At 54.8% G+C, this 27798-nt stretch overlaps 10 protein-coding genes and 1 non-coding gene across 11 annotated transcripts; 3 read left to right on the forward strand and 8 right to left on the reverse strand.

The window, feature by feature from the left end:
• The first annotated feature begins 295 nt into the window (after positions 1–295).
• Positions 296–367, forward strand: BO95DRAFT_t299. The gene has a single exon. It is a non-coding gene; the product is annotated as a tRNA-Ala (tRNA).
• A 166-nt stretch (positions 368–533) lies between these two features.
• kgd1 (alpha-ketoglutarate dehydrogenase KGD1) lies at positions 534–4625 on the reverse strand (the record flags this gene model as incomplete). Its single annotated transcript, XM_025590447.1, has 5 exons — positions 534–1381; positions 1435–1808; positions 1869–4184; positions 4276–4294; positions 4373–4625. The coding sequence occupies 5 exons, from the start codon at positions 4623–4625 to the stop codon at positions 843–845; spliced, it is 3501 nt and encodes a 1166-aa protein (XP_025436809.1). The 3' UTR covers positions 534–842.
• Positions 4626–5019: 394 nt separating this feature from the next.
• On the reverse strand, positions 5020–8647 carry BO95DRAFT_448059 (uncharacterized protein). The gene has a single exon (XM_025587763.1). It carries the CDS (start codon positions 8454–8456, stop codon positions 5220–5222), a length of 3237 nt encoding a protein of 1078 aa, XP_025436810.1. The 5' UTR covers positions 8457–8647; the 3' UTR covers positions 5020–5219.
• A 585-nt stretch (positions 8648–9232) lies between these two features.
• BO95DRAFT_448060 (uncharacterized protein) lies at positions 9233–12615 on the reverse strand. The gene has a single exon (XM_025587764.1). It carries the CDS (start codon positions 12216–12218, stop codon positions 9522–9524), a length of 2697 nt encoding a protein of 898 aa, XP_025436811.1. The 5' UTR covers positions 12219–12615; the 3' UTR covers positions 9233–9521.
• Positions 12616–14990: 2375 nt separating this feature from the next.
• BO95DRAFT_425116 (FMN-binding negative transcriptional regulator) lies at positions 14991–16603 on the reverse strand. Its single transcript, XM_025584701.1, has one exon. It carries the CDS (start codon positions 16150–16152, stop codon positions 15325–15327), a length of 828 nt encoding a protein of 275 aa, XP_025436812.1. The 5' UTR covers positions 16153–16603; the 3' UTR covers positions 14991–15324.
• Positions 16604–17597: 994 nt separating this feature from the next.
• On the reverse strand, positions 17598–18087 carry BO95DRAFT_468920 (uncharacterized protein; the record flags this gene model as incomplete). The annotated part of the gene is made up of 2 exons (XM_025589398.1): positions 17598–17819; positions 17887–18087. 2 exons carry the CDS (start codon positions 18085–18087, stop codon positions 17598–17600), a joined length of 423 nt encoding a protein of 140 aa, XP_025436813.1.
• Positions 18088–19242: 1155 nt separating this feature from the next.
• BO95DRAFT_321031 (uncharacterized protein) lies at positions 19243–19617 on the reverse strand (the record flags this gene model as incomplete). The annotated part of the gene is made up of 1 exon (XM_025581795.1): positions 19243–19617. A coding segment is annotated over one exon (375 nt), but the record flags the coding sequence as incomplete, so codon positions are not given.
• Positions 19618–20665: 1048 nt separating this feature from the next.
• On the reverse strand, positions 20666–22485 carry BO95DRAFT_20973 (Zn(II)2Cys6 transcription factor). Its single transcript, XM_025581106.1, has 4 exons — positions 22446–22485; positions 22169–22384; positions 21612–22092; positions 20666–21552 (listed from the first exon to the last, which is right to left on the reverse strand). Exons 2-4 carry the CDS (start codon positions 22318–22320, stop codon positions 20980–20982), a joined length of 1206 nt encoding a protein of 401 aa, XP_025436815.1. The 5' UTR covers positions 22321–22384; positions 22446–22485; the 3' UTR covers positions 20666–20979.
• A 345-nt stretch (positions 22486–22830) lies between these two features.
• Positions 22831–24038, forward strand: BO95DRAFT_518849 (NmrA-like family protein). Its single transcript, XM_025591990.1, has one exon. The coding sequence runs from the start codon at positions 22882–22884 to the stop codon at positions 23839–23841; it is 960 nt and encodes a 319-aa protein (XP_025436816.1). The 5' UTR covers positions 22831–22881; the 3' UTR covers positions 23842–24038.
• Positions 24039–24590: 552 nt separating this feature from the next.
• BO95DRAFT_468924 (GNAT family N-acetyltransferase) lies at positions 24591–25109 on the forward strand (the record flags this gene model as incomplete). Its single annotated transcript, XM_025589399.1, has 1 exon — positions 24591–25109. One exon carries the CDS (start codon positions 24591–24593, stop codon positions 25107–25109), a length of 519 nt encoding a protein of 172 aa, XP_025436817.1.
• Positions 25081–27252, reverse strand: BO95DRAFT_21010 (chitinase). Its single transcript, XM_025581107.1, has 5 exons — positions 27141–27252; positions 26604–27076; positions 26484–26547; positions 26399–26432; positions 25081–26342 (listed from the first exon to the last, which is right to left on the reverse strand). Exons 2-5 carry the CDS (start codon positions 26946–26948, stop codon positions 25292–25294), a joined length of 1494 nt encoding a protein of 497 aa, XP_025436818.1. The 5' UTR covers positions 26949–27076; positions 27141–27252; the 3' UTR covers positions 25081–25291.
• Positions 27253–27798: the final 546 nt, after the last annotated feature.

Raw genomic sequence — 27798 nt, forward strand, 5'->3', positions numbered from 1 at the left:
CACCATAGGCGCAACAGGCATGAGAAAAGCAGGAGAAGTTGTAGCGCCGAAGATAAGTAAGTTGAAGTGCTGGCTTGCGGTGCGGAGAAGGAATGAGCCCCATCAGGTGATTGACGCCTGGGCCCTCAGGCATCGACATTCCTTAGTCAGAGCCGGGTGTCAACACAGAAAATGACATCACCTGCCCGGATCGAGGGGTGCATGCATACCGGCTGGGCAATTTCAACCTTCTCAGTGATTATCTACACGACATACCAAACGACAGACCAAAGTCAGATAATAGTTTTTAACAATCGGGGCTGTGGTTTAGTGGTATAATATTCCCTTAGCATGGGAGAGGTCCGGGGTTCGATTCCCCGCAGCTCCATTTTTTGCTGCTTATCTTTCCGACCTTCAACACCCGTCGTTGGTTTATTCTTTAAAGGTTCCCGTGTTTTTTTTTTATTCGCTCGGTCATCGACGAGACACCGTACAGCAACGACAACACCCCCGAGCCATCAGTGTACACGACCCGTGCCAATACCTACGACAACCACCAAGTCTCACATACCAAACACGTACGCTGCTGCGAAAGAACTAAACAGAGAAAATCATATCAATGTCTTAAGTTACACGCGTGCGCTAAACACATGCAAGGTATCGGCAGGCCAGACCATCTAACATGTGCAAGAACGACACACCAGAGCTCCGACACACGCAAGCAGGACTTGTTGTATAAACCATCGTACACTATGCTTTGTAGACAAAGGAAAAGAAAACCATACAGTGAAGACCTAAATGAGTTGACACAAAACTAGCTCCTTCCGCCAAACCCAGAAAAAGATGTCCCAAAAAACCCCACTCTACTCGCCCTTCAGGCGCTCCTGGTGGACGCTGAAGGCATCCTCGAGGAACTCCTGCTCCTCCTTCAAGTGAACGGACTTGAGACCAGTGGCCACAGAGGCACTCGGGGCACGACCGGCGTAGAGGACGTGGCGGCGGTTGTGGTGCTCGGTCTGGTTCAACAAGGTCTCGATACGAGGCTGAGTGTAGCTCCAGGCACCGGCGTTCAGGGGCTCCTCCTGGCACCAGACGATGTTGCGGGCGTTGGGGTAGCTGTCGAGGTTCTCCTTCAGCTGAGCCCAAGGGAAGGGGTGCAGCTGCTCGATGCGGGTGATGGCGGTGTTGCGGATGTTGTTGGCCTCACGGTGCTTCTGAAGAGCGGCGTACACCTGGCCAGAGCACAGGATAACACGCTCGATCTTCTCAGGCTCGTCGATCTCCTTGCCGTGGCCCTCATCGGGAATGATCCACTGGAAGTGGGAATCGCCAGTGAAGTTCTCGATATCAGAGCGGGCAATGGGGTGACGGAGGAGGGACTTGGAGAAGAAGAGCACAAGAGCTGTGACTAGAGTCAGTTTGGAAACAGGATAACAGAAGGCAAGGAGAACATACGCTTGCGGAATTGACGGTGGATCTGGCGACGCAGGATGTGGAACAGGTTGGCAGGGCTGGTCATGCAAGCAATCTGCATGTTGCAGTCCTGGTGCTGGCGGTCAAGCTTATCCGCGGAGGGGAAGATACGGGGCTCCTCGTTGCAAAGCTGCAGCCAGCGTTCCATTCTACCGGAAGAGTGCTCGGGACCCTGACCGTCGTAACCGTGGGGCAGAGACACGACGAGACCAGAGCGCTGGAGCCACTTGGACTCGCCGGAAGCGATGAACTGATCGATGATGACCTGAGCGTTGTTGGCGAAGTCACCGAACTGGGCCTCCCACATGACCAGAGCGTTGGGGGAGGTCAGGGAGTAACCGTATTCGAAACCCAGACTGCAGACAGATTAGCATGAGTAGGAGACTGCAACTTGTATTATCCAGGCAAGAACTTACCATCCGAATTCACTGAGGGAGGAGTTGGAGATGACAAAGCTACCTTGCTTCTCGGAAATGTCCCGGAGAGGGGTGTAGGTAGTCTCGTTCTCCTGGTCGTGGAGAACAGCGTGGCGCTGGGAGAAAGTACCACGCTCAACGTCCTGACCGGAAACACGGACATGGTAGCCCTCAGACACGAGAGAGCCGAAGGCAAGAGCCTCAGCAGTAGCCCAGTCAATGTTCTTGCCCTCATCGACGGTCTTCTTGCGGTTGGCCAGAATACGCTTGAGGTTGCGGTGGAGAGTGAAGCCCTCAGGAGCACCGCTGATCTTGCCAGCAATGTGCTGCAGGAGAGAGGTGTCAACACCGGTGGGGAGGTGAGGCAGAACCTCGTTGGCCAGCTCCTTGGGGGTCTTGAAGCCGTTCCAGGCAGAAGTGAGCCACTCCTTGCCGGTGGGCTGGTAGTCCTTGCTGCGGTCGAAGCTGTCGTTGAGCATGCCCCAGACCCACTTCTTGTGCTCGTCAATGTCCTCCTTAGTGAAGGTACCCTCGGCGATGAGCTTCTCGACGTACTTGTCGAGCTGAGCCTTCTGCTGAGCAATGCGCTTGTACATCAGGGGCTGGGTGAAGGAAGGCTGGTCGGTCTCGTTGTGACCCTGCTTACGGTAGCAGACAATGTCGATGACAACATCGCTCTTGAACTCGGCGCGCCAGTCAGCGGCGACCTGGCAGACGTAGTTGACAGCCTCAACATCATCGGCGTTGACGTGGAAGACGGGAGCATCGATGGACTTGGCGATGTCGGAGCAGTAGGGGGTGGAACGAGAGTAACGGGGATCGGTGGTGAAACCAATCTGGTTGTTCACAATGATGTGAATGGTACCACCGGTGGAGTAGGCAGGGAGAGAGTGGAAGCCCATGGTCTCGTAGACGACACCCTGACCAGCAAAGGCAGCATCACCGTGGAGGAGGACACCCATGGCGGAGTCGAAGTTGGTCTCGTCCTTGTTGTAGTGCTGGATCGAGCGGGTCTTTCCGAGGACGACGGGGTCCTCAGCCTCCAAGTGGGAGGGGTTGGCGACCAGGGAAAGCTGCACGCGCTTACCCGAGGGGGTCGGGCGCTCGAAGTTCATACCCAGGTGGTACTTGACATCACCGGAGCCCTCGTCGGACGGCTCGGCTGAACCAGCGAATTCGCTGAAGATGGACTCGTTGGGCTTACGGACGACGTTGGAGAGGACGTTCAGACGACCACGGTGGGGCATACCAATGACAATGTCCTTGATACCGTAATCGACACTGCGGTCGATCAAGGCCTTCATACCGGGCACCAGGGTTTCGCAACCCTCCAGACCGAAACGCTTATCGTTGGGGAACTTGGTGGCAAGGAAGGACTCGAAACTGTGAGACCAGATCAAGCGGTCGAGGATACGGCGCTTGTCATCGACGGAGTACTTGTAGGGCTCGGGGACCTCGAAGCGGTCACGAATCCAGTCGCAAGGCTTACGGTCGGGGATGTGGATGTACTCAACACCGTAAGACCCGCAGTAGATCTTCTCGCAGGTAGCGATAATCTCGCGCAGAGTCATCTTCTTGCGGCTCTCAGTAGCAAAGCGGGGCAGGATACCGGGTCCAAGAGTGAACTCCTCGTCGAGATCACGCTCCGTGAAACCGTAGTGGTCGAGCTCGAGCTCCTTAGGCTTGTTGTAGCCGAAAGCCTCGGCCTCACCACGGATACCAAGAGGATCAATCTTGGCCTTGTGGTGACCACGAGCCTGGTAGGCACGGACCAAAAGCTGAACCTTCAAGTGATTCGTGACATCGGTACCAGCGGCGAAGCTAAGACCCTCACCGGGCATGTTTTGAGGGACACCGCCCGTAGGGGTGGGAACGAGCGTGGGAGGGGGCTGGAAGGCCTGAGAAACGGGCATCTTTCCTTCCTCCATGTTCTTGAAATACGTTTGCCATGAGATGTGAACGCTGGAGGGGTCGTTCTTCCATGCCAGGTACATCTCATCGACATAGTTGGCGGTGTTTCCAGAGAGGAAAGAATCGTTGGCATCAACGCCCTCAGCGGACTGGGCGTAGTGACGTTTGCTGTTGACCACCGCCAGAGGACGGCGAGTGGTCAAGCCGAGTTTCGAACTGCGGAAAGACACATTTCTGGCGCCGGAAGCGAGGGAGATGGATCTTGTGCAGGCGGAGCGCATGCCGCTGTTGGCGGCCTTGACGGCTGTGGAGCGAAACATGGCGGGAATTCTTGCTGATGCGGTTTGCGACGAGCTTAAGATGATAGAAAGGCAGATGAATGTTGTGGAGAGGGAGCTGTTTGATCTGTTGACGCGTCAATTGGCATGTTAGCTAGAGCTTCATGTTGCGGTCATCACTGCGGGATTTTTTTTCGGCGGACCAAAGGAACACGCACGCTGGGAGAAGAAGGGTTTCTAGGATCGAAAGCAGGTGTCGACTATTGTTGCCGTAGCACCTGAGCAAAAACGGGACTCATCAGAGAGTGAACACACTCTCAATAAACAAAAGGAATTCAAGAGGGGAAGCCTCTAGGTGTTGTTGTAAGGTGGAGTAGAGAGGTGAGAGGAGTAGTAATGGAAGGGAGGAGATGGGAACGGGATGGGAGGGAACTTGGAACTGGCAGCAGGACAGAGACCAACAGCCAGGCAAGGCAGAGGTTTGCCGAGAATAGTACGGAGGTACGGCTATGACGGCCAGCGCAGCTGTGGCTGATGCGGCTTGCAGGTGAAGCCACAGCTGACTCATCCCGCTTTGTCCGTTTCCACTGCGGACCGAGGGAATTCTCAGTCACAGCGGATGTCCAGCGATGCCCAGCGATGCCCAGCGGTGGCGGGCCGGACTTCCCGGTTGCGGTTAAGCAGCAGCACCGCCACACCCGGCTATGAGCATTTCCCGGGCCGGGTTTTTGCGGGAGGGCACGTGGACCCAATGACATCAAATGCAGGCCGGGCACGCGGAGCACTCCAGCGCTGCTGGTCAGCCCTGCTGCTCAGACAAATCTACAAATAGGAGCCCTAGTCTCGATCTTGACCCCAGACCCCAGACTCAGAGCAACAGACTTCGATCGGCGTCGTGTCAGAAGACCCTCCTTACGGGGATCAGATCATGCGTGCGTGCTGACAAAATCACGGGGTTTCATTCGCTAACAGAACAGAACAGTACAAGCCGCTGCCTTTCGCAGCAAGGAGGTATTATATAGTGGGCATCAACATCATTATGTATATAGGGCAAAGGTCACCGACATCGCTTGAGAATTTGACCAAGATGAGTTATATACCGCGGTGGTCTCGCCTGTATCTCACTTCCCAAATTGTTCAACATAGTGGGGATCCTACTCGATCAGATAGAAGAGTTCTCTTCATCGCCCAGAGAAGGGTCCAGACGCTGTTCCGCGGAGGTCTGTGACCATCGCAGTTTCTCTGATCTCTCAATGGGGGACTCTGCGGCACCAGAGCCACCGAATGCGTCCGGGGGAGCAGTCAGGACCGTGGGACTTGCATCGGAGATGTAGCTCGCGCGGTTGGACGATGTATGGAGATAGGGAGGGGGGCTGCCACTGCTGCTGCGGAGGCTTCCATTGCTCCCGCCCCAGGCGCCCCGTCGAAGGCGCATCAACGCGCTCAGGGACATTTCGTCGTCCATACTGCTCGCGAGGTCGACCAATTGAGCGAGCCCAGGACTCGGCAGCGCGGGATTCGTAGCACCATGAGCCGCCAGCGAGATGACCGAGTTACGCGTGCTCCATTCACTCCGCTCGGTGATGGGGGTGAGACTGGGCTCGCGGAACTTGCCCCGACTGCTGAAGCTCCGCGAGATCCCTTCGACGCCCCGGGGACCGAAGTAGCCGCCATTGGTGAGCTCTGTGCTGCAGGTCCCCAGAGACTGTGCGTAGAATCCGAACTCTTGACCGTAGAAACCGTCATCGTCATTCTCGAGCGCTTCCGCGTTGGCCGCGGCAATAATTGGGTCATCGTACAGCAAGGCGTCGTTATCATCGTAGTCGAAGTCGTCTAAGACTTCGTCGAAGCCCAACCCATCAACGGCCTGGCTAAGATGGCTGTCGTCCGATATAAGCCCGGAAGGGGTGTCCATCGTCTGCGCTGTGCTTGTCTGGCACACGGACCGCTCGCTGATGCTCACAGAGCGCCCGAACCTCTCGTGTAAGGAAGTGTCGTTGGCTACTTTGGCCAGGGCGTCATGGAAGGCCCCGAGGTTGTACTCGGATAAGACTCCGCCATGCGGTTTTGGAGGCGCAAGGTCCGTCAGTGCCTCAAGGGTGTGGCCGTAAATCCTAGATGTGTCTGCTTGATACTCGCTTGCTATGCTTGGAGCATGTCGGAGACCGCCATTGTTCTCCGATAGTGCCTCCTCAGGTTCACCGAGACTCGCAGAGGTTTCGTTCTCCTCCGGCTTTACTGGAGGGTCGGAAACGAGGCGTGGAGCCACCGGCTTCCGCTCATACAGATGACTTGTTTCGTCGTCAAAAACCGACTCGTCAAATCTCTCGCCCTGAGTAGTCAGCTCGCCGAACTCTCCATCATCGAAATACAAATCATCTTCGTCCTCCTGTATCGGCTGCGGAGCGACTGGCTTCCGCTCATATAGATGACTACTTTCATCGTCAAATACCGACTCATCGAATTTCTCGCCCTCAGTGGTCAAGTCACCGAACTCCCCGTCGTCGAAATACAATTCATCATCGTCGTCGTCGTCAATCGGCTGTGGAGCCATTGGCTGTACACTCTGAACCAATTGCGGAGTCTCGACAGACGATGCCGTCGCCGTAGGTAAAGACTGAATGCTGGAATCATGCTCAGGAGCCGCCGCCGGCTCTCCGTTCGACAGATTTGGGGAGTTTTCCGCCACAGGAGCAGAAGAATCTCCAGCACCATCATACCCCGGAATTCCGGGTGTTAGCGGGCTCCCGACGACGGGAGAGAGTTCGGGAGCCAGCCACGACTTATTGAATATGTTGCCCGTGCCCGAGAAGCCCTGAAACTCATAGTCCTCGTCTGCATCGACATTCACCCCGGGGATCTTCTCTTCAAAGTCGTACATGTCATCGAGGATATCGGCATCGAAGTCTTCGCCGTCGCTGAAGCCCGGATCTTCCAACTGGGCCTTGGCCCTTCGCGCGGCCTCCTTTTCTTTGTGTTTCTCCTCCAGAAGCTTCTCCTGCGCCGACGACTCCACGCCGTTCATGTCAAAACTGAACCGAGAAGCATTACTCTTGAAGTGCTTGGGCAGGCCCAGGGACTGGTGAGGCATCATCTCGATGGTGTCCTCGTCATGTCCAGCGGCAGGCTCCGGTTGCTTCTCGGACCGGTCTTCTGTATCGTCCTTGGCGCCAACCTGCTCATCGGGCGACTCCGCAGGCCCGCTCTCCTCCGGGATCGTCGAGGGCAGCTTCCGAGCAAACACGGGGAGCGCGCTGGAATCGGGTTCCGCCAGCGAGGGATCTGTCAACAGAGAGGACTGCAGATAGGCTTTGCTCTCGACTTGCAACACCTGCTGGCTGTCCTCCTCGAAGTGTTCCTTGAACACGGGTGAATATTCTGTGTGCCGCCTGGCTTGCTCATTGTGTTGGGCGGCGTGGGCTGCCTGATCCGCACAGGGGGCAATCGGCTCGCTGGACGACTGATGATAGGCGTCGCGGAGCAGTACCGGAGGCGTGGAGTGATTGCGACGCGGACGCGGCGCAGAGAAGTCATGGACGATCTTCCCGCGAATCCGGGGATCGTAATCGTCGGGGATCGCCGGGACCAGGTTGCGGGCGGAGCTTGTGGTGTCAGCTGTGCGGAGGCTTGTTCCCTGGTGCGAGCGCCTCCGGGCGAGGAGTGACATGGGATTCAGTAGATGCAGCCTGGTTTTGCCCGACTTGTGATGGCCATGTTCTGGCCCCAGATTGTCCCGGTCTCCCTGCCGACGATGGCTGCCGCCATCACTCTTGTAGTCGCGCTGCGAGGTGGCGGTCTTATCGGCGGGCGATGTTATATCGGGAGAGGTCTTGAACCTGAACGGGTGACTCGAGGACGGCATGCTGGGGGTCGAGTATCGTTTGAGGTGGGGATCGGAGGCTTGGTGATGGGACGAAAGTAGGTTTTTGCCTATGGAAAGCCGAAAGGGAGAGCTCGTTCGGGGGATGTCTCCGTCCCCATGGTGCGGACGCGAAACTGCAGAGGATGACTGCGAGTGATTGGACTGGGAGGAGAGGGCTGGATCTCGATCGCGATCTTCAGAGCTGGAGTCGCGCAGGGTGTGATTCTCGAACGACGAGGAGGCCACTGCAAGGTTGGCGGAGGTAGAAGCGGGCGCATTAATTGGGCTCGCTGACACGGTAGCTGTTCTCTTCGAATCCGACGTCGGATCGATGGGGCTCGGTCCTTCGGCGGCTGGTGAGGGGTCGGCGAAAGCGGGAAGAGTTGCTGTGTTATTCGGAATGACGGGGAGTTGGGGAGGAGTGTGGGATACCACTAGGCCTTTTGCCGTGGGCTGCGCAACGGACGAAGAAACGAGGGATGCGCTCGATCGGCGGTGGTCGCGACGCCAGTAGGAGAAGACTGTGGAGGGGGCCATGATGAGGAATGCGCCAGGAGCACCTGGTGGTGCATCCGAGTGAAGGTAGCGTCTAGAATGTGAGAAATCGCATCCAGAACATTTTCTTTGGGCGAGTTGCTTAGATCGTCCTGGGCAGGAATGTGAGGTCAAAAGTTTATTAAAATGAATATGTACGAATATGTACAAGTAGTGAGTGAGGACAGCGTCTGCCTGTAGAGAAGAAGAATGGAAGAGAGAAAGAAAGAATCATTAGAGTATGGAGGATGCAGGATAATTTGGCGTGGGGCAATTCAATCCACGTACTAGTCTAGTCTCCATGTCTCACCCGGCGCGCCGGCGGCGGTCCAATGGTTGAGATTCAAGGGGGGAAAACCGTTTAATTAGGTACTTTAGGTACTTTACCTAGTACTAAGGTCCTTGACTATCTTCCTGCTCATCTCGTTTTCTTCCTCTTTTTTTTTTCCCCTCACTAGTCTTGCCTATTCAGTACTTCTTGCTGCACGCGAGACTTAGTCCTGTCTCAAATCAGGGGCACGGACGGGTTCACCACCAAACATCCGAAACATTCACACGAAGAAGTGAGTGCTATTGACAGAGGAAACCGGGGAGAAAGCATAGCCGAAAACGATGATGACCAACAGATTGCATGCATGCAGTAGTTAGTCGGAATTGAGATAATACCTACCTAATCTACTCCGTACTGAGCACCTCTTATCTTTGCTTTTCTTTCACAAGCTACGGAGTACTACTGGCCACTGCATGAATTGCCCCCCGCCAATGCTGTGCAACTGTGATGAAAAGATAGATTGGTTACTATTTTTAGACGGCCGAAGACGACTCAGCATTGGAGGAATGTGGAATCGGGTAATTTATACGGTATAATACACAAAAACAAACCCGCTAATGTAGAGAGGATATCACCACAAATACTGACAAGACAAAAACAAACAAGGCTCCAGAAACACAAATCGAGCTCAACGCAATACCGTAGAATGCATCCTGATCGAAGATCAAACATAGATAGGCAGAGCAAGGAGATGGACCGGCCAAAGGGAAATGAGAAGGAAGCTGATCAGACAGTTACTAGACGATGCTCTGCCTCCAGCGATCTATGACCTCCCGTTGACCGGGGTGGATCATAGGTCGCATCGTTTTGGCGGGATGCTTGTTGGGTGCATAGCTGAGATGACTGACCCCCAAGATAGCATCGCTGTAGAATGTATTGGGGTGCGCCATCCCAGAGACATATGGAGCAGCCCTCGCAGCTGCGTATCCGGCCTGAGGCCCGGGGTACGTTGGCATCTGCCGCAACGACAGTCGGGGATCTTGGGAGTACTGCTGCTGAGCTGTCCCTTGTGGCACGGGAATATCTTTAGGAGGCGGCCGCTGCATGGCGGAAGGACGCCGGGCATGTAGAATATCAGCCATGCTTCTCCGATACCGTGGGATCTTCAGTGTCGAGTTGTTCAGAGCTTCGGCTTCCGCCTCGCGCTGAAGGCGAGCTCGCCGTTGCGCCAGAGTCTCATCCTCGGGCGGGATCGCATCAGCCTTGCCCTTCTCACCGTCGGCTCCGACGTTGTTAATCTCCGCGAGGATCTCGCTTGCGAACTCGCTGTCCGCAACAGTGGACGGAGCCTGGTCTTTGGACTTGAGTCGCTGAAGACGTTGGGCTAGGGTTTCCTCCTCATCGCCGCTTTCCTCGGCTGCAGCCATGGCGTCTTGCACCGTAGCTGCATACATGGTGTTTGACCGCCTATCGGGAGTGCGTGGTGGGGGCTCCCCCCGGAGGCGGGCTCGACGCCGGCTCAGAGGTTCCGACTCTTCCATGGCTCTCTTCTCCATCAGACCCAGCGGGCGCGCCTCTTCCGTCGCGGGCGCCTTTTCAGGGAACAGCATACCCAGCGGGACATCATCGTCGTCTCCCTCGTCCGGTTTTTGAGCATCTGCACTTTCCCAGGCCAGAGTGACTGGCCTCTGTCGCCGATGTTCGCTCTGCTTCTGAGCAACAGCATCCATTTGAAGGAGCGTGGACTGGAGCCCGAAGGGACCCGCCACGGCTTTCTGCCGTTGTTTGAGCTCGTTCTTTCGCATTTCCAATTCTGCCATTAGTGTATTTGGCGGCCCGGTAAACTCTACTTCAGGTTCAATTGGATGGGCGATGTCTTCGTCGTCGTGTTGAACCACGTCCGCACCGCCAGTTGCGCCATACTCATCCTCACGTAACAAGGTGCCTTCATGCATGTCTGCCGCCTCGGCTTCGGTCTGTTTGTAGAAGCGATCGGAGGTCACTGGTCTTTCTTCCAGCTCCGGGTCGGACAAGCGGCGGTCGAAGCCAAGAGTGCTCCGAGAGGCTCGCTTCTTCGAATGATCAAGCAGACCGCCGACGGAAGGTTTACGTGTGAGCTTGGCATGACCCGCCGCGCCAGCAATCGGATGGTCGGTAAACGCACTCACAGGGGCGTGTGCTGATGCATCAAGTATACTGTCTAAGGTGGCTACCGCGGAAGCCTGAGTCAGTTCTAGATTAAGTGGCACCGATGGCTGTTCGAAGAAAACGCTGGCACGAAGCTGTGGCGGCAAAGCTGCCACCTCCTTGTCTCGCTTGAGAGCAGCGTTGCCGTCCGAGTCCTGCTGTGACAGCCACGGGGCTGATTTGCGGTTATCGACAGGAATTGAGCCTAGAAGCTGTGTGCGGCGCTTCTCTCTCTCCGCGCCGGGTTTTCGCGACAGACGAGGGGGCAAGTTCAACATCATTGGCACCGGTGCAGGGTAATAGACCATATCTTCGCCGGCCTGTGGTTGCTTGTAGGTTTCGGATCGGCTTGCGAGCGGCGGGCGGGTAAGCGATACTCGGCGCGTCAGGTCTTTCTCCGAGGGAACATAGTGCACGCCGTCGAAGTCAGTGAACAGGACTCGAGCTTGCTGGTAGGTGTCAGTCGAAGCCGCTGTGCACGGACGTTCGAGTTCCTCGCCCAGTAGGTGATTGTAATGCTCATGGTCGACAAGTCGAAGCTCTCCTGGGGCGGGCGCAGAAGGGGGAGGAGGGAGGTACGGCATGAGGGGCGTGTGGTTGGTAGATGCCGCATACGACGGGTCAGGACCATGCTCCGATACTTGAGCGAGGCGCGAGACAGACTGGATGGAGCCATGACGGGACGACAGGCTGGCCTTAAAGCCGTCTTGGTTGTTGGTATAGACCGAGGAGCCACTGGACCTCCGCTTCTGCTCCAAGTCCATCTTGCGAATCTCGTCTCCAATATTGGTCGAGCTCATACTCATCCGTTCAGCACTCCTCTCCAGACGTTCCACATTATTGACATAGGCTCCTTGCAGGGACTGTAGACCGGGGGTCGGATGGTTGAGCGGGATGGGCTCTCCGGAAATGGGGCTTCGGAGCGGCGGTTCGGAAGGGGAAGAAGCGATGGTGGTTGCGGTAGTGTCAAGCGGAGGCACGCGACGGGAACTCTTGGGACTTTGGGCTGCGGAGGAGGAGGAGTGATCGGCGGGTAGTTCGTAGTCATCGTCTTCGACCATGTCGTAGCTGGTTGAGGTGATCGACCGGATCATCGAGCCTAAACCGCCGATGCTGGAACTTTCGGCTGACCTGGCAGGTTGCAGATAGTTGCCAGCGCCGATATGGTCCACATCCAAGGGAAGTGGTTGGAAGGATGCATCATGGTGCTGGGACTGGAGGGAAGAACTGCGGGAATGCTGATCATCAGAATCGCTCGCATTGGAAGCGACCTCGTGGTCGGCCTGTAAGACGGCGTTGTATTCCATGATCGAACTGTGCTGAGGAGGTGATCGCGAGTGTCCAAGCCATAAAGGGGAGAAAATAGTTCACTCAGCAAATCCCAGTCTTGACGTGGTCGAGGCAGGAGGAACAAGGCGAGAGCAGATTAGAGTGAGAGGAAAGTCAGATGTTCTGGCACAGATAAGAAATGAGGGCGGGCCTGCACTACCGCGATACCCCCCTGCAAGAACGGAACTAGGAAGGATAGAGGAGGAGACGAAGGAGACGAAGGATGGGAATGGAAAGAGAAGGAGGAAGAAGAAGCAGGGGAAGAAGGGAAAGGATAAAGAGATCCCCTTGGATAGAAGATATTATCAGCTCCGTCCTGGCATTACGCAGTCGGGGAAAATAATAATTGAAGATGGGGACGAGGAGGGGGGATGTTTTTGGGTGTGGAAGTAATGTATTGTAGAGGAAGAAGGTCTTGTATTATTGTCATCTTTTTTTTTTCTTTTTTGCCTGGGTTGCTAAATTTGGGTGGCCGAACCAGGCTGGACCGAAAGCAGTGGAGTTAAGTTACTGTGAGTGTGGGAAAGAAACGGGACCAACTAAGTCTCTTAGGGGATCCGCCACGCTGTTTGCACCAGACAAGGGTAACTTGTACAATACCGTATAAAAGATTCACACATGTATACAACTGCAGTCAATTAACTACAACAAACTGTTCTAGGTAAGTGGTCAGGAGACAGTTCGTGCAGTAGTCGCTAGTCACACATGTAAGTTGACTGTACATCAGGACTACAGAGCACAGAAGGGCTCGTCCTGAGCAAATCTTCACAAGATACAGTCTCCGTATTCCGTATTCCAAATTCTAAACAGAGAAGCACTGTACTCTGTATGATGCTGTCAACGCCAAATTGCCGGTATGGGCTAGCTCAAATTGTCTGTTTCAGGGTCTTCTGCTGAACGAGTGGAAAGGACAGCCCCTGGGGAAAATGTCTTACGTACCCGAACTCCCCCAAATCCACCACCGCCCCTTTCTGACACGAACACCACATATCCATCCCGACAGCACGGAGTACGAAGCAATACATTCGATGATCCTATCAGTACAGTATATACCACCTCCTGGAAGCTTTCAGCTGGTCGATCTTCGACACGAAGGTTTGCTTATCTGACTCGAATGACCGGGGGAAAACATCCCTTCCATACCGGTATGCCGCGGTAATCGTTGGCCGTTGTATCTACGCTAGCCAGTAGTTACGGAGTAGGAGGTAGTTAGTGGGGAACCTAAGAGCAAAGGGCTAGGCGATCGACTGGCTGGATGGACGTTCCGTACAGCAGTATCCCTCACATACGTATCCAATGCCCTTCTCCCTTTATCCAACTGTGCAGCAGCGTCGGGTGGGAGAGGCCGAATATACCGCCCTTTCGAAGCATCACCTGCTGTCACCTTTGAAGTCATCATCCGCCAACAGCTTCTCCTAGCTACTTACATATCACGGTCAGGTCAAAGGTTAGGGTTTCTACCTCCCTCGGGATATGACAGATACTCAGCCGCAGTTCAGGAATCCTTGCTCAAAGAAATTAAAGCCCCACCCGCAGGTTCACTGCAGTAGTTCTTGACCCATGCCCAGAGATCTTGTGGCTGTACGTACTATGTAGAAGGCATTCGAGTCTCCTCCATATTTCAGTCCCAACTCACCTATACCACAGCGCCTTCCGCATCCCAACATTTTCCCTCATTCCCCGCCGTCGACCTTGAATTACGCGAGCATGCATCCAACTGGCCCAAAAAGGCCAGCTACGAACCCACTCACGAACAACAAAAACAAAAACAATCAACAGCCGAGCAATGACCTCATTCTCCCAAAAATCGCTCAGAGAAAAGCCACGGGCTGGAAAGTGTGAAAATTAACTAACATCCCCGGCAAGTGGGGAATTATGACGCTATGGGCTCAATCTCCCACCAGGAACGCATTGAAGGCTGAAGCTATCCAAGGCGGTTTTGCTGTCTAGCGCCGTCCTCCGCCAGACTAAGAGGATAGGGCCCAGACATCAACGAAAGTCTACAGCCAACAAGGTGTGTCCGGTGCTCGGATACGCTCCACCTTCATCCAAAAAGTGAGCCCCACTTCCATGATTTGCGAAAAAGAGGCGCCGTAACAGAACCACTGCACCTCCCCACAGGTGGCCCCCCCGGGCCCCAATCATCAGGACTGAAGATTTAAACCCTGGGGTTGTTGGTTGCCTTGAAGGATCCTTGTCTTGTGTGAACGGACTCGGGGTTTCTGGAAAAACGGATCAGATTCAAGTAATTTAAACGACCGTCAGCTGAGACTGAGAGCAAAAGAATGTCGCATCTATTTATCCGATCCGCTGTGCATGGGTGAGTGGTTTTGTCCGTGGGCGATCAGTGGCCACTGGCAACCAGCCTGCCGTTCTGTTCTGACGGATCAACAAATGATAATCGGTAGGGATGACGTTGTCGGTGACGGATGGTAGCCACTGGGCAGTTCAGCCTTACTCGGAAACTTCCGTCGGACCGTCTACGAGACATGGATGTTTAGGCCTCTCGCGTTCACCTCCGCCCGATGAAGTCTCACAAAACATTGGTGGCGATAGTACTAGCTTCATGTAGCGACTGACAGAGGGGCTAACAATATGGTATGCATTCAACCTCTCCCACTATTCTTGACCCCATAGTCACGGGATCATCTCACACTGAAAAGGTACAACCACATGGCTCGAACAATGTGCGTTCAGTAAATAGCCCAACGTCATCTCGACAGTAACCTTCTTAGAATGATAATGCCGGCGACTGCCGTGGGATCCCCCCAGAATGTTCCCACCTATTTTCAAGCTAGTAAAGAGACGTAACGTACGATATTGGCTTCAGATTCCAACAACCATATGCTGACCTTCCCAACTTAACGCAAAGAACATGCACTCCTGACGTTTGAAAACAGCGAGGCTCTAATGCACATTCCTCCATCAGCAAATAACGAGGATCTCGCCAAGCGAATCCACAATCTACTCGAGCCCATACACATATGGCACCAAATCGCAACACAGACCTAATGAATCCCATAAATCAGCATCCCAGTATCAGTTTAACTCCTGTTGTACAATACACAGCCCATCCCGCACAGATCAAACCTCCCCCTCCCTGGCCCCAACCTTCTCCTTCTTCTTCAACTCCATCAACTCCGCCCTCTCCCTCACCGTCCCCGCGACCCCCAACCCAGTCTCCCCCCCCAACGCCTCAAACCCCCTGATCACCCCCTCGCGATCCCCCTTCCCCATCTCCTGACTCATCTTCACCTTCCCCTGCAACCGCTCAATGCGGATCTCAATCCCGATGATATTCTTCTTCAGCAACTCGACATAATTGACCGGCGCATCCGCCACCGCCCACGGCTTCTCGTACCCCATGATCCGCGTCTCCGCCTCGCGCGACAGATCCTCCACCTGCCGCTGCAGGTAGGCGCCCGTCGCGTCGGCTTTGCTGTCGCAGTACACCCGGACCCTGCCGTACACCTGGGCGGCCGAGTAGTTCCAGGTTGGTACCACCTTGCCGGTGGCGGGCTTGGTCTCGGTGTAGAATTTGGGCGTCACGTAGTGGTGGTGGGGGCCGTTGAAGAGGACGAGCACCTCGTCGGGGAGCTCGAGGGCCCCGCTGCTATTGCTGGCGGCTTGGTGGGCGGCGAGTGCCTCCATCAGGGCCTTGGCTTGCGGGTTCTGTTTGGCCATGTGGCCGCGGAGGGTGCCGAGGTGGGTGGTGGGTTCGGCGGCGGCGGCGGCATCGGTGACGGGCGGAAGAGACTCGGGCACGTCGAGGACGAAAGGGATGTGGCTGGTTTGGAGGAGCGGGTGGGCCGGGGATTGGATGGCGGTCGTGAAGATGCCCAGCGGGTTGTCGCGGATGAGTTGGTGGAGGTAGGCGATGCTGGATTCGGCGTGGATGGCGCGGAGATACATCTTGCTGTTTCTTGTTGAGTTGGTTTTGGTGGTGGTGAGGAAGAGAGGCGGGGTGGGTGCCGGGTTTGATTTAGAATGAAAGTTGTCTCAGGAGGATACCGGCTTCTTATAGTCTAATGAACTTGCATCAATTGGCTCTGACAGAATGAGTTCCCATGTGGTTTCTGTGATTCAATTGTGAGTAGGCCCACCGGTCTGTCTTGTTGACAAGCACCCCCCCCCCGGCAGACCGTTATCGCCTATCGCGTGAGGTTCTTAGGCTGGTGAGTCAGATTTCCAACTGGCCTGATTGGTACACTGCGCCGAGGCCCGCGGAAAAAGAATGTCACTGCGGAGTAGTCTCGCGTAAGTATGTCTTCTTTGGGTGCTTGGCTCAAAATTAATGGGGCTTGGACAGAGAATTGTTAGAAAGTTGATTGAATGACTCTTCTTGACAATGGTTATGGTTAAGGTATACCTTAATAGCTGGATTCAAGGTTGTTGATCTAAGGGAGAAATACTTTTTGTCCGGGGCGCTAGTACTCTCTCGGATTAGTGACTGAGTAAATTCGCCTTGCGGAAAGAAGACAGCCAATCGGAGATGGCTCTATTTCGATGTCGCTTGCCCGTTTGGGAATGTATCGGGAGTGGGCCAGGGATCAATAGATCTATAATATTGTGGACTGCATGCAGATATTTGGCTGTCCGAAATAGTTCCCTGCTGCAGTGAAACTGAGCACATATTTGCCACATAATTGAAAATTCTTTGAATTCGTTACCTGCCTGCATCGCTCTTTATCCTGCCTTTTCTTCTTGATCTGTTCGCAATAGAAGACCGCCCAGAGAACATCAATTCTACATCAACCTGTTGTCATCGTCACCGTAGAAAATGTTTTCTTAGCAGAGGACTTATATCTCACACTGTGGGCGTTGAGATTGCAAGGGAGTCGTCACCAGAAGGTATTTACTTTGCAGTTGGCGTGATTGAGTCACAAGCGCTCAAGAAGATATACCATTTCGGCTTTCGCTGATCTTAAAGAAAATCTCGCAGAAAGACCCCAAATAGCATCTTTCGACTTGCGATCGCTCACTTCAGACTTTCCATCGGAAATGCAAGATTGCAGCCGCATGCTGGCTCAATCCCTAGCGAGCAACATATATTTCAGAACATTGAAGGTGATCAGATCAATTCAACCTGCATTGAGATATCGCTACCGCCATCATCACCCCCGCCAAAGAGAGACCGTTCGCGCCGCCAACAACACCCACACTCCCCGGTGCAGCGGGAATACATTTAGACCTCCGGCCAGTCCTTCGGTACTACCCCTTCCACGCAGGAGACTTGACACAACAATCGCAGTGAGCAAACCTACAGCAGCCACCCCGCAGCCGGCACGCCTGTGCCTCCTTCCCATAGGGCTCCAGTCTCTGAGCCATCCTTGAATCTGCCCGGATCCAAGCACCCTTCACCGGGTACTCGTCACACAGTGCCTTGACTTCTGCCAGTTCGTCCGTAGTTGCGCCGAGACGGTGTGGGATTCCTGTATGAGCTGGTTCCGTTGCATCGAGTGGTCCTTTGTCGAGTGGGGAACAGAGTCCTTGAGGTCTCGAGCTCCGTCAATTTGCGCCGCTAACCGGGCATGGCGCTGAACCAGAGCGCGAGCCCCAGCCACGAGTGCGTGTTTCTTCTGGAGGTAGTCGAGTTGCAAGGCCCGCTCCGAGTCGGGGGTTTGGACCTTTAGCGACTAAGCTGACTAGGGCGAGGAGGCGAGGGCGATGGGATCGCTCACAAGAACTCTCAAAATGTTCCCACGGGTCGGTCCTAGCATACGCAAAGAGCGTGGTCGCCGTCGTGACCAGGGCGCAAAAAAGCCCAACGAGAATACCCAGAGTTGCAAAGGTGAGAGTCATCAGTAGCAGCACCAGCAGCAGCAGCCACATCACTGCATCCAGCATCTTTTGCAGTTGTGCTCGTTTGGGAGATCCCTGGGGCAAAGGTCAATTGTGAATTTTGCGGAAGTGGAAGACAAAAAGAGTGGACTGCTGGAGACAGATTCGAAGACCGGAACAGAGGAACAGATGGCAAACAGACATTCAAATTAAGGTCTAGAGTGTCAGGAAGTCTTAGATCACATCAAAAATGCTCTTCTAAGATCTCATGCGACAAGAACCCGGGAACAATCTCAAAACCCAACCGAGAACGATTCTGTGCTCCCATAGAGCACGTGTCAACTCTGCACCCTACATCTCAATTCCTGAGACATGAACATCTTAGAGACCTGAGGTGCTCCACAGGCAGCACTGATATAGCCTACAAATTCAGCCCGCACAAAGAAAGCTAACAGTAAACAGCCACTTTCTTCCCCCTTCCTGTTTCCATGTGGGCTGTACTCCGAGGTGTCGGCGAGCATAAAACAGAATACTCATGGGGCATTGACTGAAGCAGTTATAGGGCAACCTATAGTCCCGATCATAGCGCTTTGCGAAGCGATCCACAAAGGCCAAGCTTAACGCTGAGACAACTCTCGGTGGTCCTGCCCGGTCAGTTATCAGAGACCCACGGCCGAGGATTTGGGCTATTACCTACTCAGAAGAAACATCGACTATCTCGGGATATTGCGGACATCCCTGGTAAAGCGTATATTCTACAGAATCTTTTGAGAAGAAATGAGATGACCTTTACAGGTGTTCGGCTAATGCATATGACCAAGAACAGAGGTAGTTTCATTGTGCAGCTGGAGGCTTAGGAAGACCTAGTTAAGCGTATATTATTTTTCTTGGCGGGAAGAGATATTGATTTGCGCCGATGAAAATAGGGTGACTCGAAGTTTCGATCCTCGTGTTCCTAATTCTTCAAATATCGCTGTATCAAGTATATAGTCTACCACACATTGTAATCTACATCAAATAACACCCGACACTGGCTAGCTAGCCAACTGTCCACCGACCTAAACCATCACAGGGCGAAGCCGGAGAATCGACCCAACCCCCAACGGCAACATCCCAGTCCTAGCCCAAACCCTCACTCCCAATCTAAACAGACTCATAGTTCCCCCGGTAGCGCTTCACAACCGTGAATGTGCTGTCAGACGTGCAAGTATTCCCAGGGATGGTAACCTCGCCACTGCAGGTGCCGGTGATGCCGGCGCTGATGCCGATGAAGTCGAGGGACTCCTTGGCCTTGCCGGGGTAGGCGGTGCCGTCGGGGTCGTAGGCGCTGCAGAGCTTGGGGCTGCCGTCGAAGGCGGACTCGCAGCCGAAGGTCCAGGTGCCCGTGAAACAGTCGGAGGTGTACTGCACCTTCTCACTGTTGTCCATGCAGGGCGCGTAGCCGCCGGGGTCGGCGTTGCTGTAGATGGTGTTGCCGTCGTCGTCGGTCAGGGTGAAGCCCTGGGAGTAGCCGCTGCCGGCGCCCTGGATGTCGCTGTAGGAGTCGGCGGCGTAGAGGAAGTGGATGATGTCGGTGGTCGCGACGACGGTGGAGGCCGTGGCGCACAGGGTGAGGAGGAGGGGTTTGGCGAGCATCTTTGCTGGATTTTCTGCCTTTGGTAGGATAAAGAGATGAGTTTGACTTGGGATGAAAGGAAGAAGGAGGAGAATTGAGATGGTGGTTTGTGTGATGATCGAGGGAAGTGTCTGAGAGGACCTGGGGGTATTTATATCCATGCTGCGCCTATACAAGGCGCGCGAAACGCGAGTCTCTTCCGTCTTTCTAGGGCCTGGTGGAGAAGGTCTTCACGATTTTCTCAGAGAAATCATGTACAACAACTTGGAAGGCCATGTGGAACCGTTTTGGGGGCCGGAGAACGGATCTATTGCGGCGGCTAGAATTAAATCGGTCAAGCGGGATCATCTCCCCCGTTCTGTATTACCCAATGCACCCTGACGCTGATGAGTGAGTCTCGAAGACTTCCCTTTGCGGGCAGCCAGCCTCATCTCCCCCGAGATTGCGGAGTTGCAGCCTCGTCGGTGTGGGGTGCTTGTCCCACCAAGCTTTCGCGAGGTGGCCATTGAAGGCTTGGTAGGTGGGGCCTGGAGGCTTAGCTGGAACTGGGGCAAATCCTTCAGGTCTTCCATCGCCAGATCCTGCTCGCTACACCTGCTTCTTGAGTAGAACGTTAGCCCTGAGCTATTGCTTGATATATACTACTTGCTGTTTATGACTTGCTTACCAAAACGGGCTTGGCAGAAGGAGGAGACTAAGCCGAGGACTCAAATGATGGCTTATATTAGGGTGGCATCCATATCAACAGCACAATGGCTATGATGTAAGTGTCTTCAAAGTCCTCGTTTTACGGAGCAGAAGGGTTTTCTGCTGCTTGGTTGAAAGCTGATGTCCATTGGGTTCTGGTGTCCGCTATAGCAATTAGGTTGCGCATGGTGAGCAGCATGATACCGACGGCACAGAGTAACGCTGCAGTGAAACTTACTTGTTCTTTATTGTCCTCTTGTCACCTGAGGAAGCTCATGATCGTCCAATTTCCTGCCAAGGGAGGTAGCTCGTTCCATCAGAGCCCCAGTTTGTCGAGGCTGCCAAGAGTCAATGGGTCTCCTGATTAAAGTGTCAGGGGTGCCGATCTCGGGGATGTCAATCAGCGTATAGCCTCAGGCATGATGACTGTGGGGCCTGAGGCGGAGCCCATTTATTAGGTATCTAGGTTATCCAACAATTCCCATCATAACAACGCTGATATGAGTTGAATATCATGGAAATGTAGGTCAAGAGACAAACGCCTTCCTCCATGCTACTTCCTTCATACCAGTGTCGATATTCTTGACATTAATTAGGGTATATCGTCAAACTCGTGGTCAAATGATCCAAGTCACTCAGCTGGGTATTAAACCAAATCAACCGACGAGCATCTCCAGAACATCAACAGAATTCGAGATCCACTCCACCTCCAAAGTGTCATGTGGGCTATGGCGAAAAACGTCTTCGGTCGCAACAGAGAGCCATTCTGCTTTGCCCACCGCATTCCACAACGGGGTATTCCGTGGCCAGGGAAATTGCAGATCGCGTACTTGAAGGATCCCGCTTGCTGGCTCTGCCATGTCCGCAACGTCCCGACTACTAGTCTGTCTGTTTGCACCGCTGAATGCTCTGCAAACTTTGAACAGCGTCAAGTTGAATCGTTTGACCTCCTCGATGCTCACCCACACATAGGTCGCTGGGTCATCCTGGCAATAACGATCGAGGATGTTAGGATAATACAGCAGGCCCAGCTTCTTGCAACTCGTGACCAGCCTCTCCAGCAGGTCGCGGTCAGGGGGTGCAAGGGAAGGCTTGAGGTCCGGGCCAAGCACTTCACCGCCTTGAGACAGCCCAGCGAAGATTATGTGGAGCAAGATGGCCTGGTATGTCGGGATGGGCCACGAACAAGCACTGCATCCGTCCTCTAAGCTCGAGGCATCCCATACCGCCTACGAAATTTCCCATCAGTCGAATGCACTTCTAGTGCAGGAGGTTCTGAGTCACATACTGTCTGTTCGCGAATGGCGGAGTCAAAGATCTGGTGCAGGTCCATTGCTTTGGACTGTGTGTCCTTCTCCCGACTCAGCCACAGACCTATGACAACCATAGATTGCACCAGCAAGGGCGTCTCATACTCGCTGAACGAACCCCGGTGAATGAAGGGCCAGTGAGGATGAAACAGCTTGAAGTACAGACCGAGATAGTGATTCTCCTTTGCGGAGCGGTTCGCCTTGGGTCGGGGGGACAGCGATCGCAACGGCATGGATTGCGGGCCCGACGCGCGCTTGGAGTTGTCACCAGGCTGTACGTCAGTCTGTCCGTGGTGGTCAAGCGAACAGGAAATCCCACGATGCAGGCAGTTGCTACATGGTGGCCCGCCGCGGCACCGGATCTTCAGATTTCGACACAGTGTGCAGGCGTGTTTGGTGGGAGGTTCCGCCGGTTCTTTGGTGACATGCACCTTTCGCATATGCCGCCGGAGTGTATCGCTATCGTTCTTCAGCGTCGACTCGCTCCATTCGCTAGATACATGGGAGGGAGTATAGTAGGCAAGTCACTTCTTACCGCCGGGTAAATGTTTGAGCACAAATCGAGCACTGCGGAAGCTGACGGCAGGTATGTTGCGCCTCATGACGATGGCGATGCTCCCTCCGTTGGTAGCTCGAGCTGCAGCCTGGAAATCGACACTTGAATGTTTTGGAAGGATTCGAGAGCATCTTGCTGATTTGTCAGATATTCCAGGACTTATGAAAGCTAATCAATGGCATTATTGGCTCGAGACTACACCGTAAAGGTGAGCGTAGGGACAAGCAGACGTTTCCATAAGGTTTTGGTGGCTTACCCCTGATAAGATTAACAATGAATAGCTTAGTAAGGTGTCTTGAAGGAATTAAGTTAGATGATGAGACAATTCTGTCTTATGGTCAAAGACACATGTTCATGGATTTGGCACGCCACTTCCGAGGGCCCCACTCTGTCCGGAGTGCCCACCCCGCGCGGGCATCGGCATGCCCACCTTGCTCGGAGTGCCCGCCTGGATCACTCAGCTTGGTATACGGCGATAGGTATTGTGCTCTTAGAAGTAAATTGTGAGAGGTCGTTTGTTCTTTGAAATGAATCGACAAGATGATTACCTGCACAATTTCTAATCACCAGACCACAACACAGCTATAAGTACTGCACGGGTCGCTGGCCTTGATAGCCGCAATGCCCATCATCCAACTCCATTCTACTCTGCGAAGCAAACTACATCATCCCCACCTCTTCATAACCCAACAATGACCCCCTCAATCCTCATCGCCGGCGCGACCGGCAACACCGGCCGGAACGTCGTCAAAACCCTATCCCAACTGCTAGCAACGACCGACACCCTCCCCCACCACCGCATCCTGGCCCTCACCCGCTCCCCCCAGAGCGCGATCGCGCAGCAGCTCGCCCAGCTACCCGGCGTGGAGGTCCTCGAGCAGAACTGGGTCGAGCTGACCCCATCCTGGCTCCAAGAACACGGCGTGGACCGCGCGTTCCTCGCATCACACAACCAACCCCACCAATTCGCCGAGGAATCGAGCTTCCACGTCGCCGCCCTGCGCGCCGGGGTCCGGTACGTGGTGCGCATCTCGACGACGGCCGCGAACGTCCGCCCGGACTGCGACGCCTACTACGCCCGGGCCCACTGGGCCATCGAGGACCTCCTGCGCGCCCCGGAATTCCACGGCCTGCAGTGGACCTCCCTCCAGCCGAACATCTTTGCCGGGCTGTGGCTTGCCTCCGCCGCGGAGTTCATCCAGCAGGCCCGTCGGACCGGCAGGCAGGGGACGCTGCGGCTGATGGCCTCTGAGACGGCGCCGGTGGGCATCGTCGATCCCGAGGAGGTGGGCGCCCTGGCGGCGCACCTGTTGGTCCAGGCGGACCCGGCGGTGCACAACCGGGCCCGGTATGTGGTCAACGGGCCTGCGGATGTCTCCGGGCGGGAGATCGTGCGGATGGTGGGTGAGCGGATCGGGGCGCCGGTGGAGAGGGTCTGCTATGAGGACTTGTCGGGTCTCGAGGCGTACCTCGAGCGAGAGTTTATGGGGGCTCCGCAGTCTTCGCGGAATGTGATCGGGTCTGTCAAGCACGCGCTCAGGACGGCGTGGGAGGGGAAGTGTGCTGCTTCTACGACAAGCCGGGAGGTGCTGGAGATCGCGGCGCCGAAGCGGACACCGGTCCAGGTTCTGGACGATTTGCTGAGGGAGTAGAGGGAGAAATCGCTGTATATCGGTGGTGGTGGATCGCATACATTTTCCTCACCTTGTGTCGAATGGCCTTGTCTGCTCATTTGATTAATTGGAAGTACTGTACAGCGCAGCTTGGTAGTGGCTGGGAGGTCAAACCCATGCTATCAACAACTCCGCTAGGAATCCAAGTATGAATTTAATTTTCTGAAAACAATCACGTAGAACCTCTAGCATGGCCGAAGTACTCGAGTAGAAACATGATCATTCTTGTCGGCGGGGACATGTTAGCGCCCTCGGCAAACCGAGCGGACACTGCAGACCTGACCGCCTACCTAGTACTTCCTACACTCAGCAGCAAGCTTAGCGGTTGATGGAAAATAAAAACGGATTCTGTATTGATTCGATGAGTAACTAGATTTCTCCAGAGCATTAAGGTAAGATTAGTGATGATATGGCGAAAAGAACAAGCAAAAAAAGTTCAACAGGCATTCCAATCGATCCCCATCCTTTCAAAGCACTACAATACGCAAGCGGATAGGAGCCCCCTCGTAAGCCAAAGATTTTAGCAACAGCACAATAACACCGACTAAGAGATTTCAGAAAAAAGAAACACACCACTATACTCCGAAACCCACAACTTACCCATGCAACCACCAACCTCGGGCAACCCCAATCCACATCCACTAAACAATCAATCCCTACCAACCAAACAACTCACATCCTCCATCCTCCCCCCAATCCCCAGCAACAACAAAAACAAGGGAATAAAAATGCCCTGGCGCCCCCTCCACCCCACCGACCTCCCCGCCCTAACCCCCATCGCCAACCAAATCCACCAATCCCTCCCGGAGCGCCCGGAGATCTTCGCCGAGCGCATCCGCCTCTTCCCGGAAGGCTGCTGGGCCCTTGAAGCCGGGGACGACGGCCAACTGGTCGGCTACGCGATCTCGCACCCGATCCGCGCGGGCCAGCCGCCGGCGCTGGACACGCTGCTGGGGCGCATCGCGCCGGACGCGGACCAGTATTACATCCACGATGTGGCGGTCCTCCCCGGGGTGCGCGGACGGGGGCTTGCGGCGGAGGGGGTGCGGCGGCTGCTGGAGGTAGCGGGGCGGTACAGGTATCAGACTACGGGGTTGGTGTCGGTTTATGGCACGGAGGGGTTTTGGGGACGGTTTGGGTTCCGGGTTGTGGAGGTGGGGGAGGAGTTGAGGGGGAAGGTGGCGGGGTATGGCGGGGAGGCGGTTTTTCTTGTTAGGAGGAATGGGAGAGTAGAGGGGTTTGTTTGATGTGATGTGTGATGTGGGATTATTGTCTATGTGTATTATTGTGTGGCTGCTTGATTTGGGCTCTATTGGTGTATTGCTGAACATGTTGCAAGCTTGTAGGATTCACTATTCAATGTACACAAATCTGCATCACTCGTCGACACGCCGTTCACATCAGTCGATAGCTCGCTCGCGCCGAACAATTACTCAAACCCCCTCTTCAGGTTCTCAAACCGACTCAACGGATAGTTTAGCGTATTCGGGCTCCGATCCAGATCCCCCGACCGCATAAATTCGTTCACTGTCGTCCGGATCAAGCTCCGCTCATGTCCGACGGGATGATCCCCGCTCAACTCCCACCACATGGCGCCCCCCAACCCCCTCCGCTTGATGTACTCGACCTTCATCGCCGCGGCCTGCGGCGTATCGTAACTGACCACCTTTCGATCCCCGGGCGCATGACTCCAACTCGCCAACAGATTGCTGTCCACAAACTCCTGATGTCCCGCCGGCGGCAGGGCTTTGTAATCCCACACGCCATTCTCCCACGACCCCTCTCCGACCCCCTGGAACGGCCGCCCGGGACCCTCCGTGTTCTCAAATGCGCGCCCATACAACGGCATTCCAAAGATGATCTTGTTCGGATGCACCCCCTGCGAGACGTACGCGTGCACCGCGCGATCCGCACTGAACGGGGTCAACCGCTCGTGGCCCGGTGGCGCGGGGAAGACATTCGCCTGGTGGCCCGCGTGTGCGTCCCAGCTACCCGCGAAGTCGTAGCACATCAGATTCCAGAAGTCGAGGTAGGGGTCCATGTCGCGGATGCGGAGCTTGGAGAAGTGGGTGGGGCCGCAGGGGGCGGCGATGGTCAGGAGCAGCCGCGAGGGGAGGCGGAGATGGGCCGCGTAGCGGTCGAGCTCGCGGCGGGTCTCCTGCAGCAACAGCACGAAGTTGGCGGCTTGCTGCGGATCCGCCGGATATTCCCAGTCGATGTCGATGCCGTCAAACCCCAAGTCGGCGAGGAGGTGCACGGCGCTCCGGGCGAAGGTTTGGCGGCCCTCGGGCGTGGAGGCCGGTTGGGCGAAGTTGGCGCTGTAGGTCCAGCCGCCAATCGATAGGAGGGTCTTGAGGTGGCGGTGCTGCTTCTTGAGGAGGAAGAGCTGTTTAATGCAGCCGTAGGCGTTGGTGTTGGGTTCGTCCCAGCTGTCGCTGGGGTAGTGCTTTTCGAGGTCGGAGTAGGTGTCTGTTAGAAATCTGGGGGGGAAGGTATTAGATCTAAGAAGAGATAGACAGGATATTGGTGGTTGTACACTTCACCCGTGGGTCGGATGTTTGCGAAGGAATCTGATGTTTGTTAGTGGTTGTGTAACTCCTGGCACATTTTGGGCTTCATACATAGGATGTGTGTGATATACTCGGCTGGAATGTCCTGAGGTTGGTAGTTACGACCATAGACACCCTGCAAACAGGTTAGCTGATATGTCAACAAGTCACTCTATAACGGCTAAGACATACCCAATTGGTGAAGTATGCAACTGTCTTGTAGGCGGGCCCCTGCGGAACGCCAGGAGCGGGTGGCGGAACCATCTGCGGGGGAATCGGAGGAGGAGCACGTGTTATGTTGTAGCTTGGGGCCGGAGCTGAAGGACTCCCTAGAACACGAGAAGCCGGATCTGCGGCCTGAGCTGGCGGCTCATTTCTAGGAGCTTGACCCGAAGGGATCTGCAGCTCCTGGCCTGGATAGATGAGATCCGGGTTGGTGAGTTGCGGGTTGGCGGCTTTGAGGGCATCTAGAGTGACGCCATGATCTTGAGCGATTTTCCACAAGGTATCTCCGCTAGCAATGGTGTAGATAGACATTTTGCTGGAAGTTCAATTGATATTTGGGAAAGGTAGGATAGTTGGAGAAGGAAAGAGACAGAGAATGACGATGAGGCGGAAGAAAGACCGGACGGCGGTTCAGGCACCAACTGCACTCAACCTTAATTCTTTATTTATCGAGGGTTAGCTTATTGAGGCTTAGCCCGAGGTCACGTCCCGCTTGCCTCTTACAGTAAGGTCGTGGCTTCTCTGCCTCAGGCGGGAATTACTGCCCCGTTGCCTCAGTCCTCGTCATAGGATCTGATTCTCAGCCACCTGGTCATAAATAGTAGTTAGTGGTGACTGCAGTGATCATTCATCACTATCTCGGCTATAATCGTGTGGAGCGGCTGATCATTCGATCGCCAGCAACCGCCTTTGGGGAATTTGTTGGCGGTAGCAGGATTGACTGTCTGTAATGATGGCTTTGACATGTAATGCTGACCGATTGGCAACAAAGATGAGAGCTCTCATCACCCCTGTACCTTGCATGGAGACATCCAATGCTGCAATTGCGGAACCGAAGCAGCCCTTCCTGCTCCTGAATGCTGAGGATGGTGTACCAGCCCCTGGCCCCCACCTTATATTACATCCGAGGCGGTAGTCTTTCGGGGTTGACAGATACTACGTATGTCTCAGATTACGGCCCCTCAATTCCAGCTTGGCTCTGGATTGTAGACTTTGATGTGTACAAACAGCGGTCGGATGGGCGGTGCACTGAGGACGACCGGGGCGGGCTGAGAAACAGATGTCTTGGCAATTGGCAAGTCTTAGCAGATGATTATTCTGTATCGCTCGCAGAGAGATCAGAAAAGTTCACATGGGACGCAGTGGATTGAGTGAAAAGCAC

Source organism: Aspergillus brunneoviolaceus (genome assembly GCF_003184695.1).
Source record: "Aspergillus brunneoviolaceus CBS 621.78 unplaced genomic scaffold BO95scaffold_105, whole genome shotgun sequence".
NCBI lineage: Eukaryota > Fungi > Ascomycota > Eurotiomycetes > Eurotiales > Aspergillaceae > Aspergillus > Aspergillus brunneoviolaceus.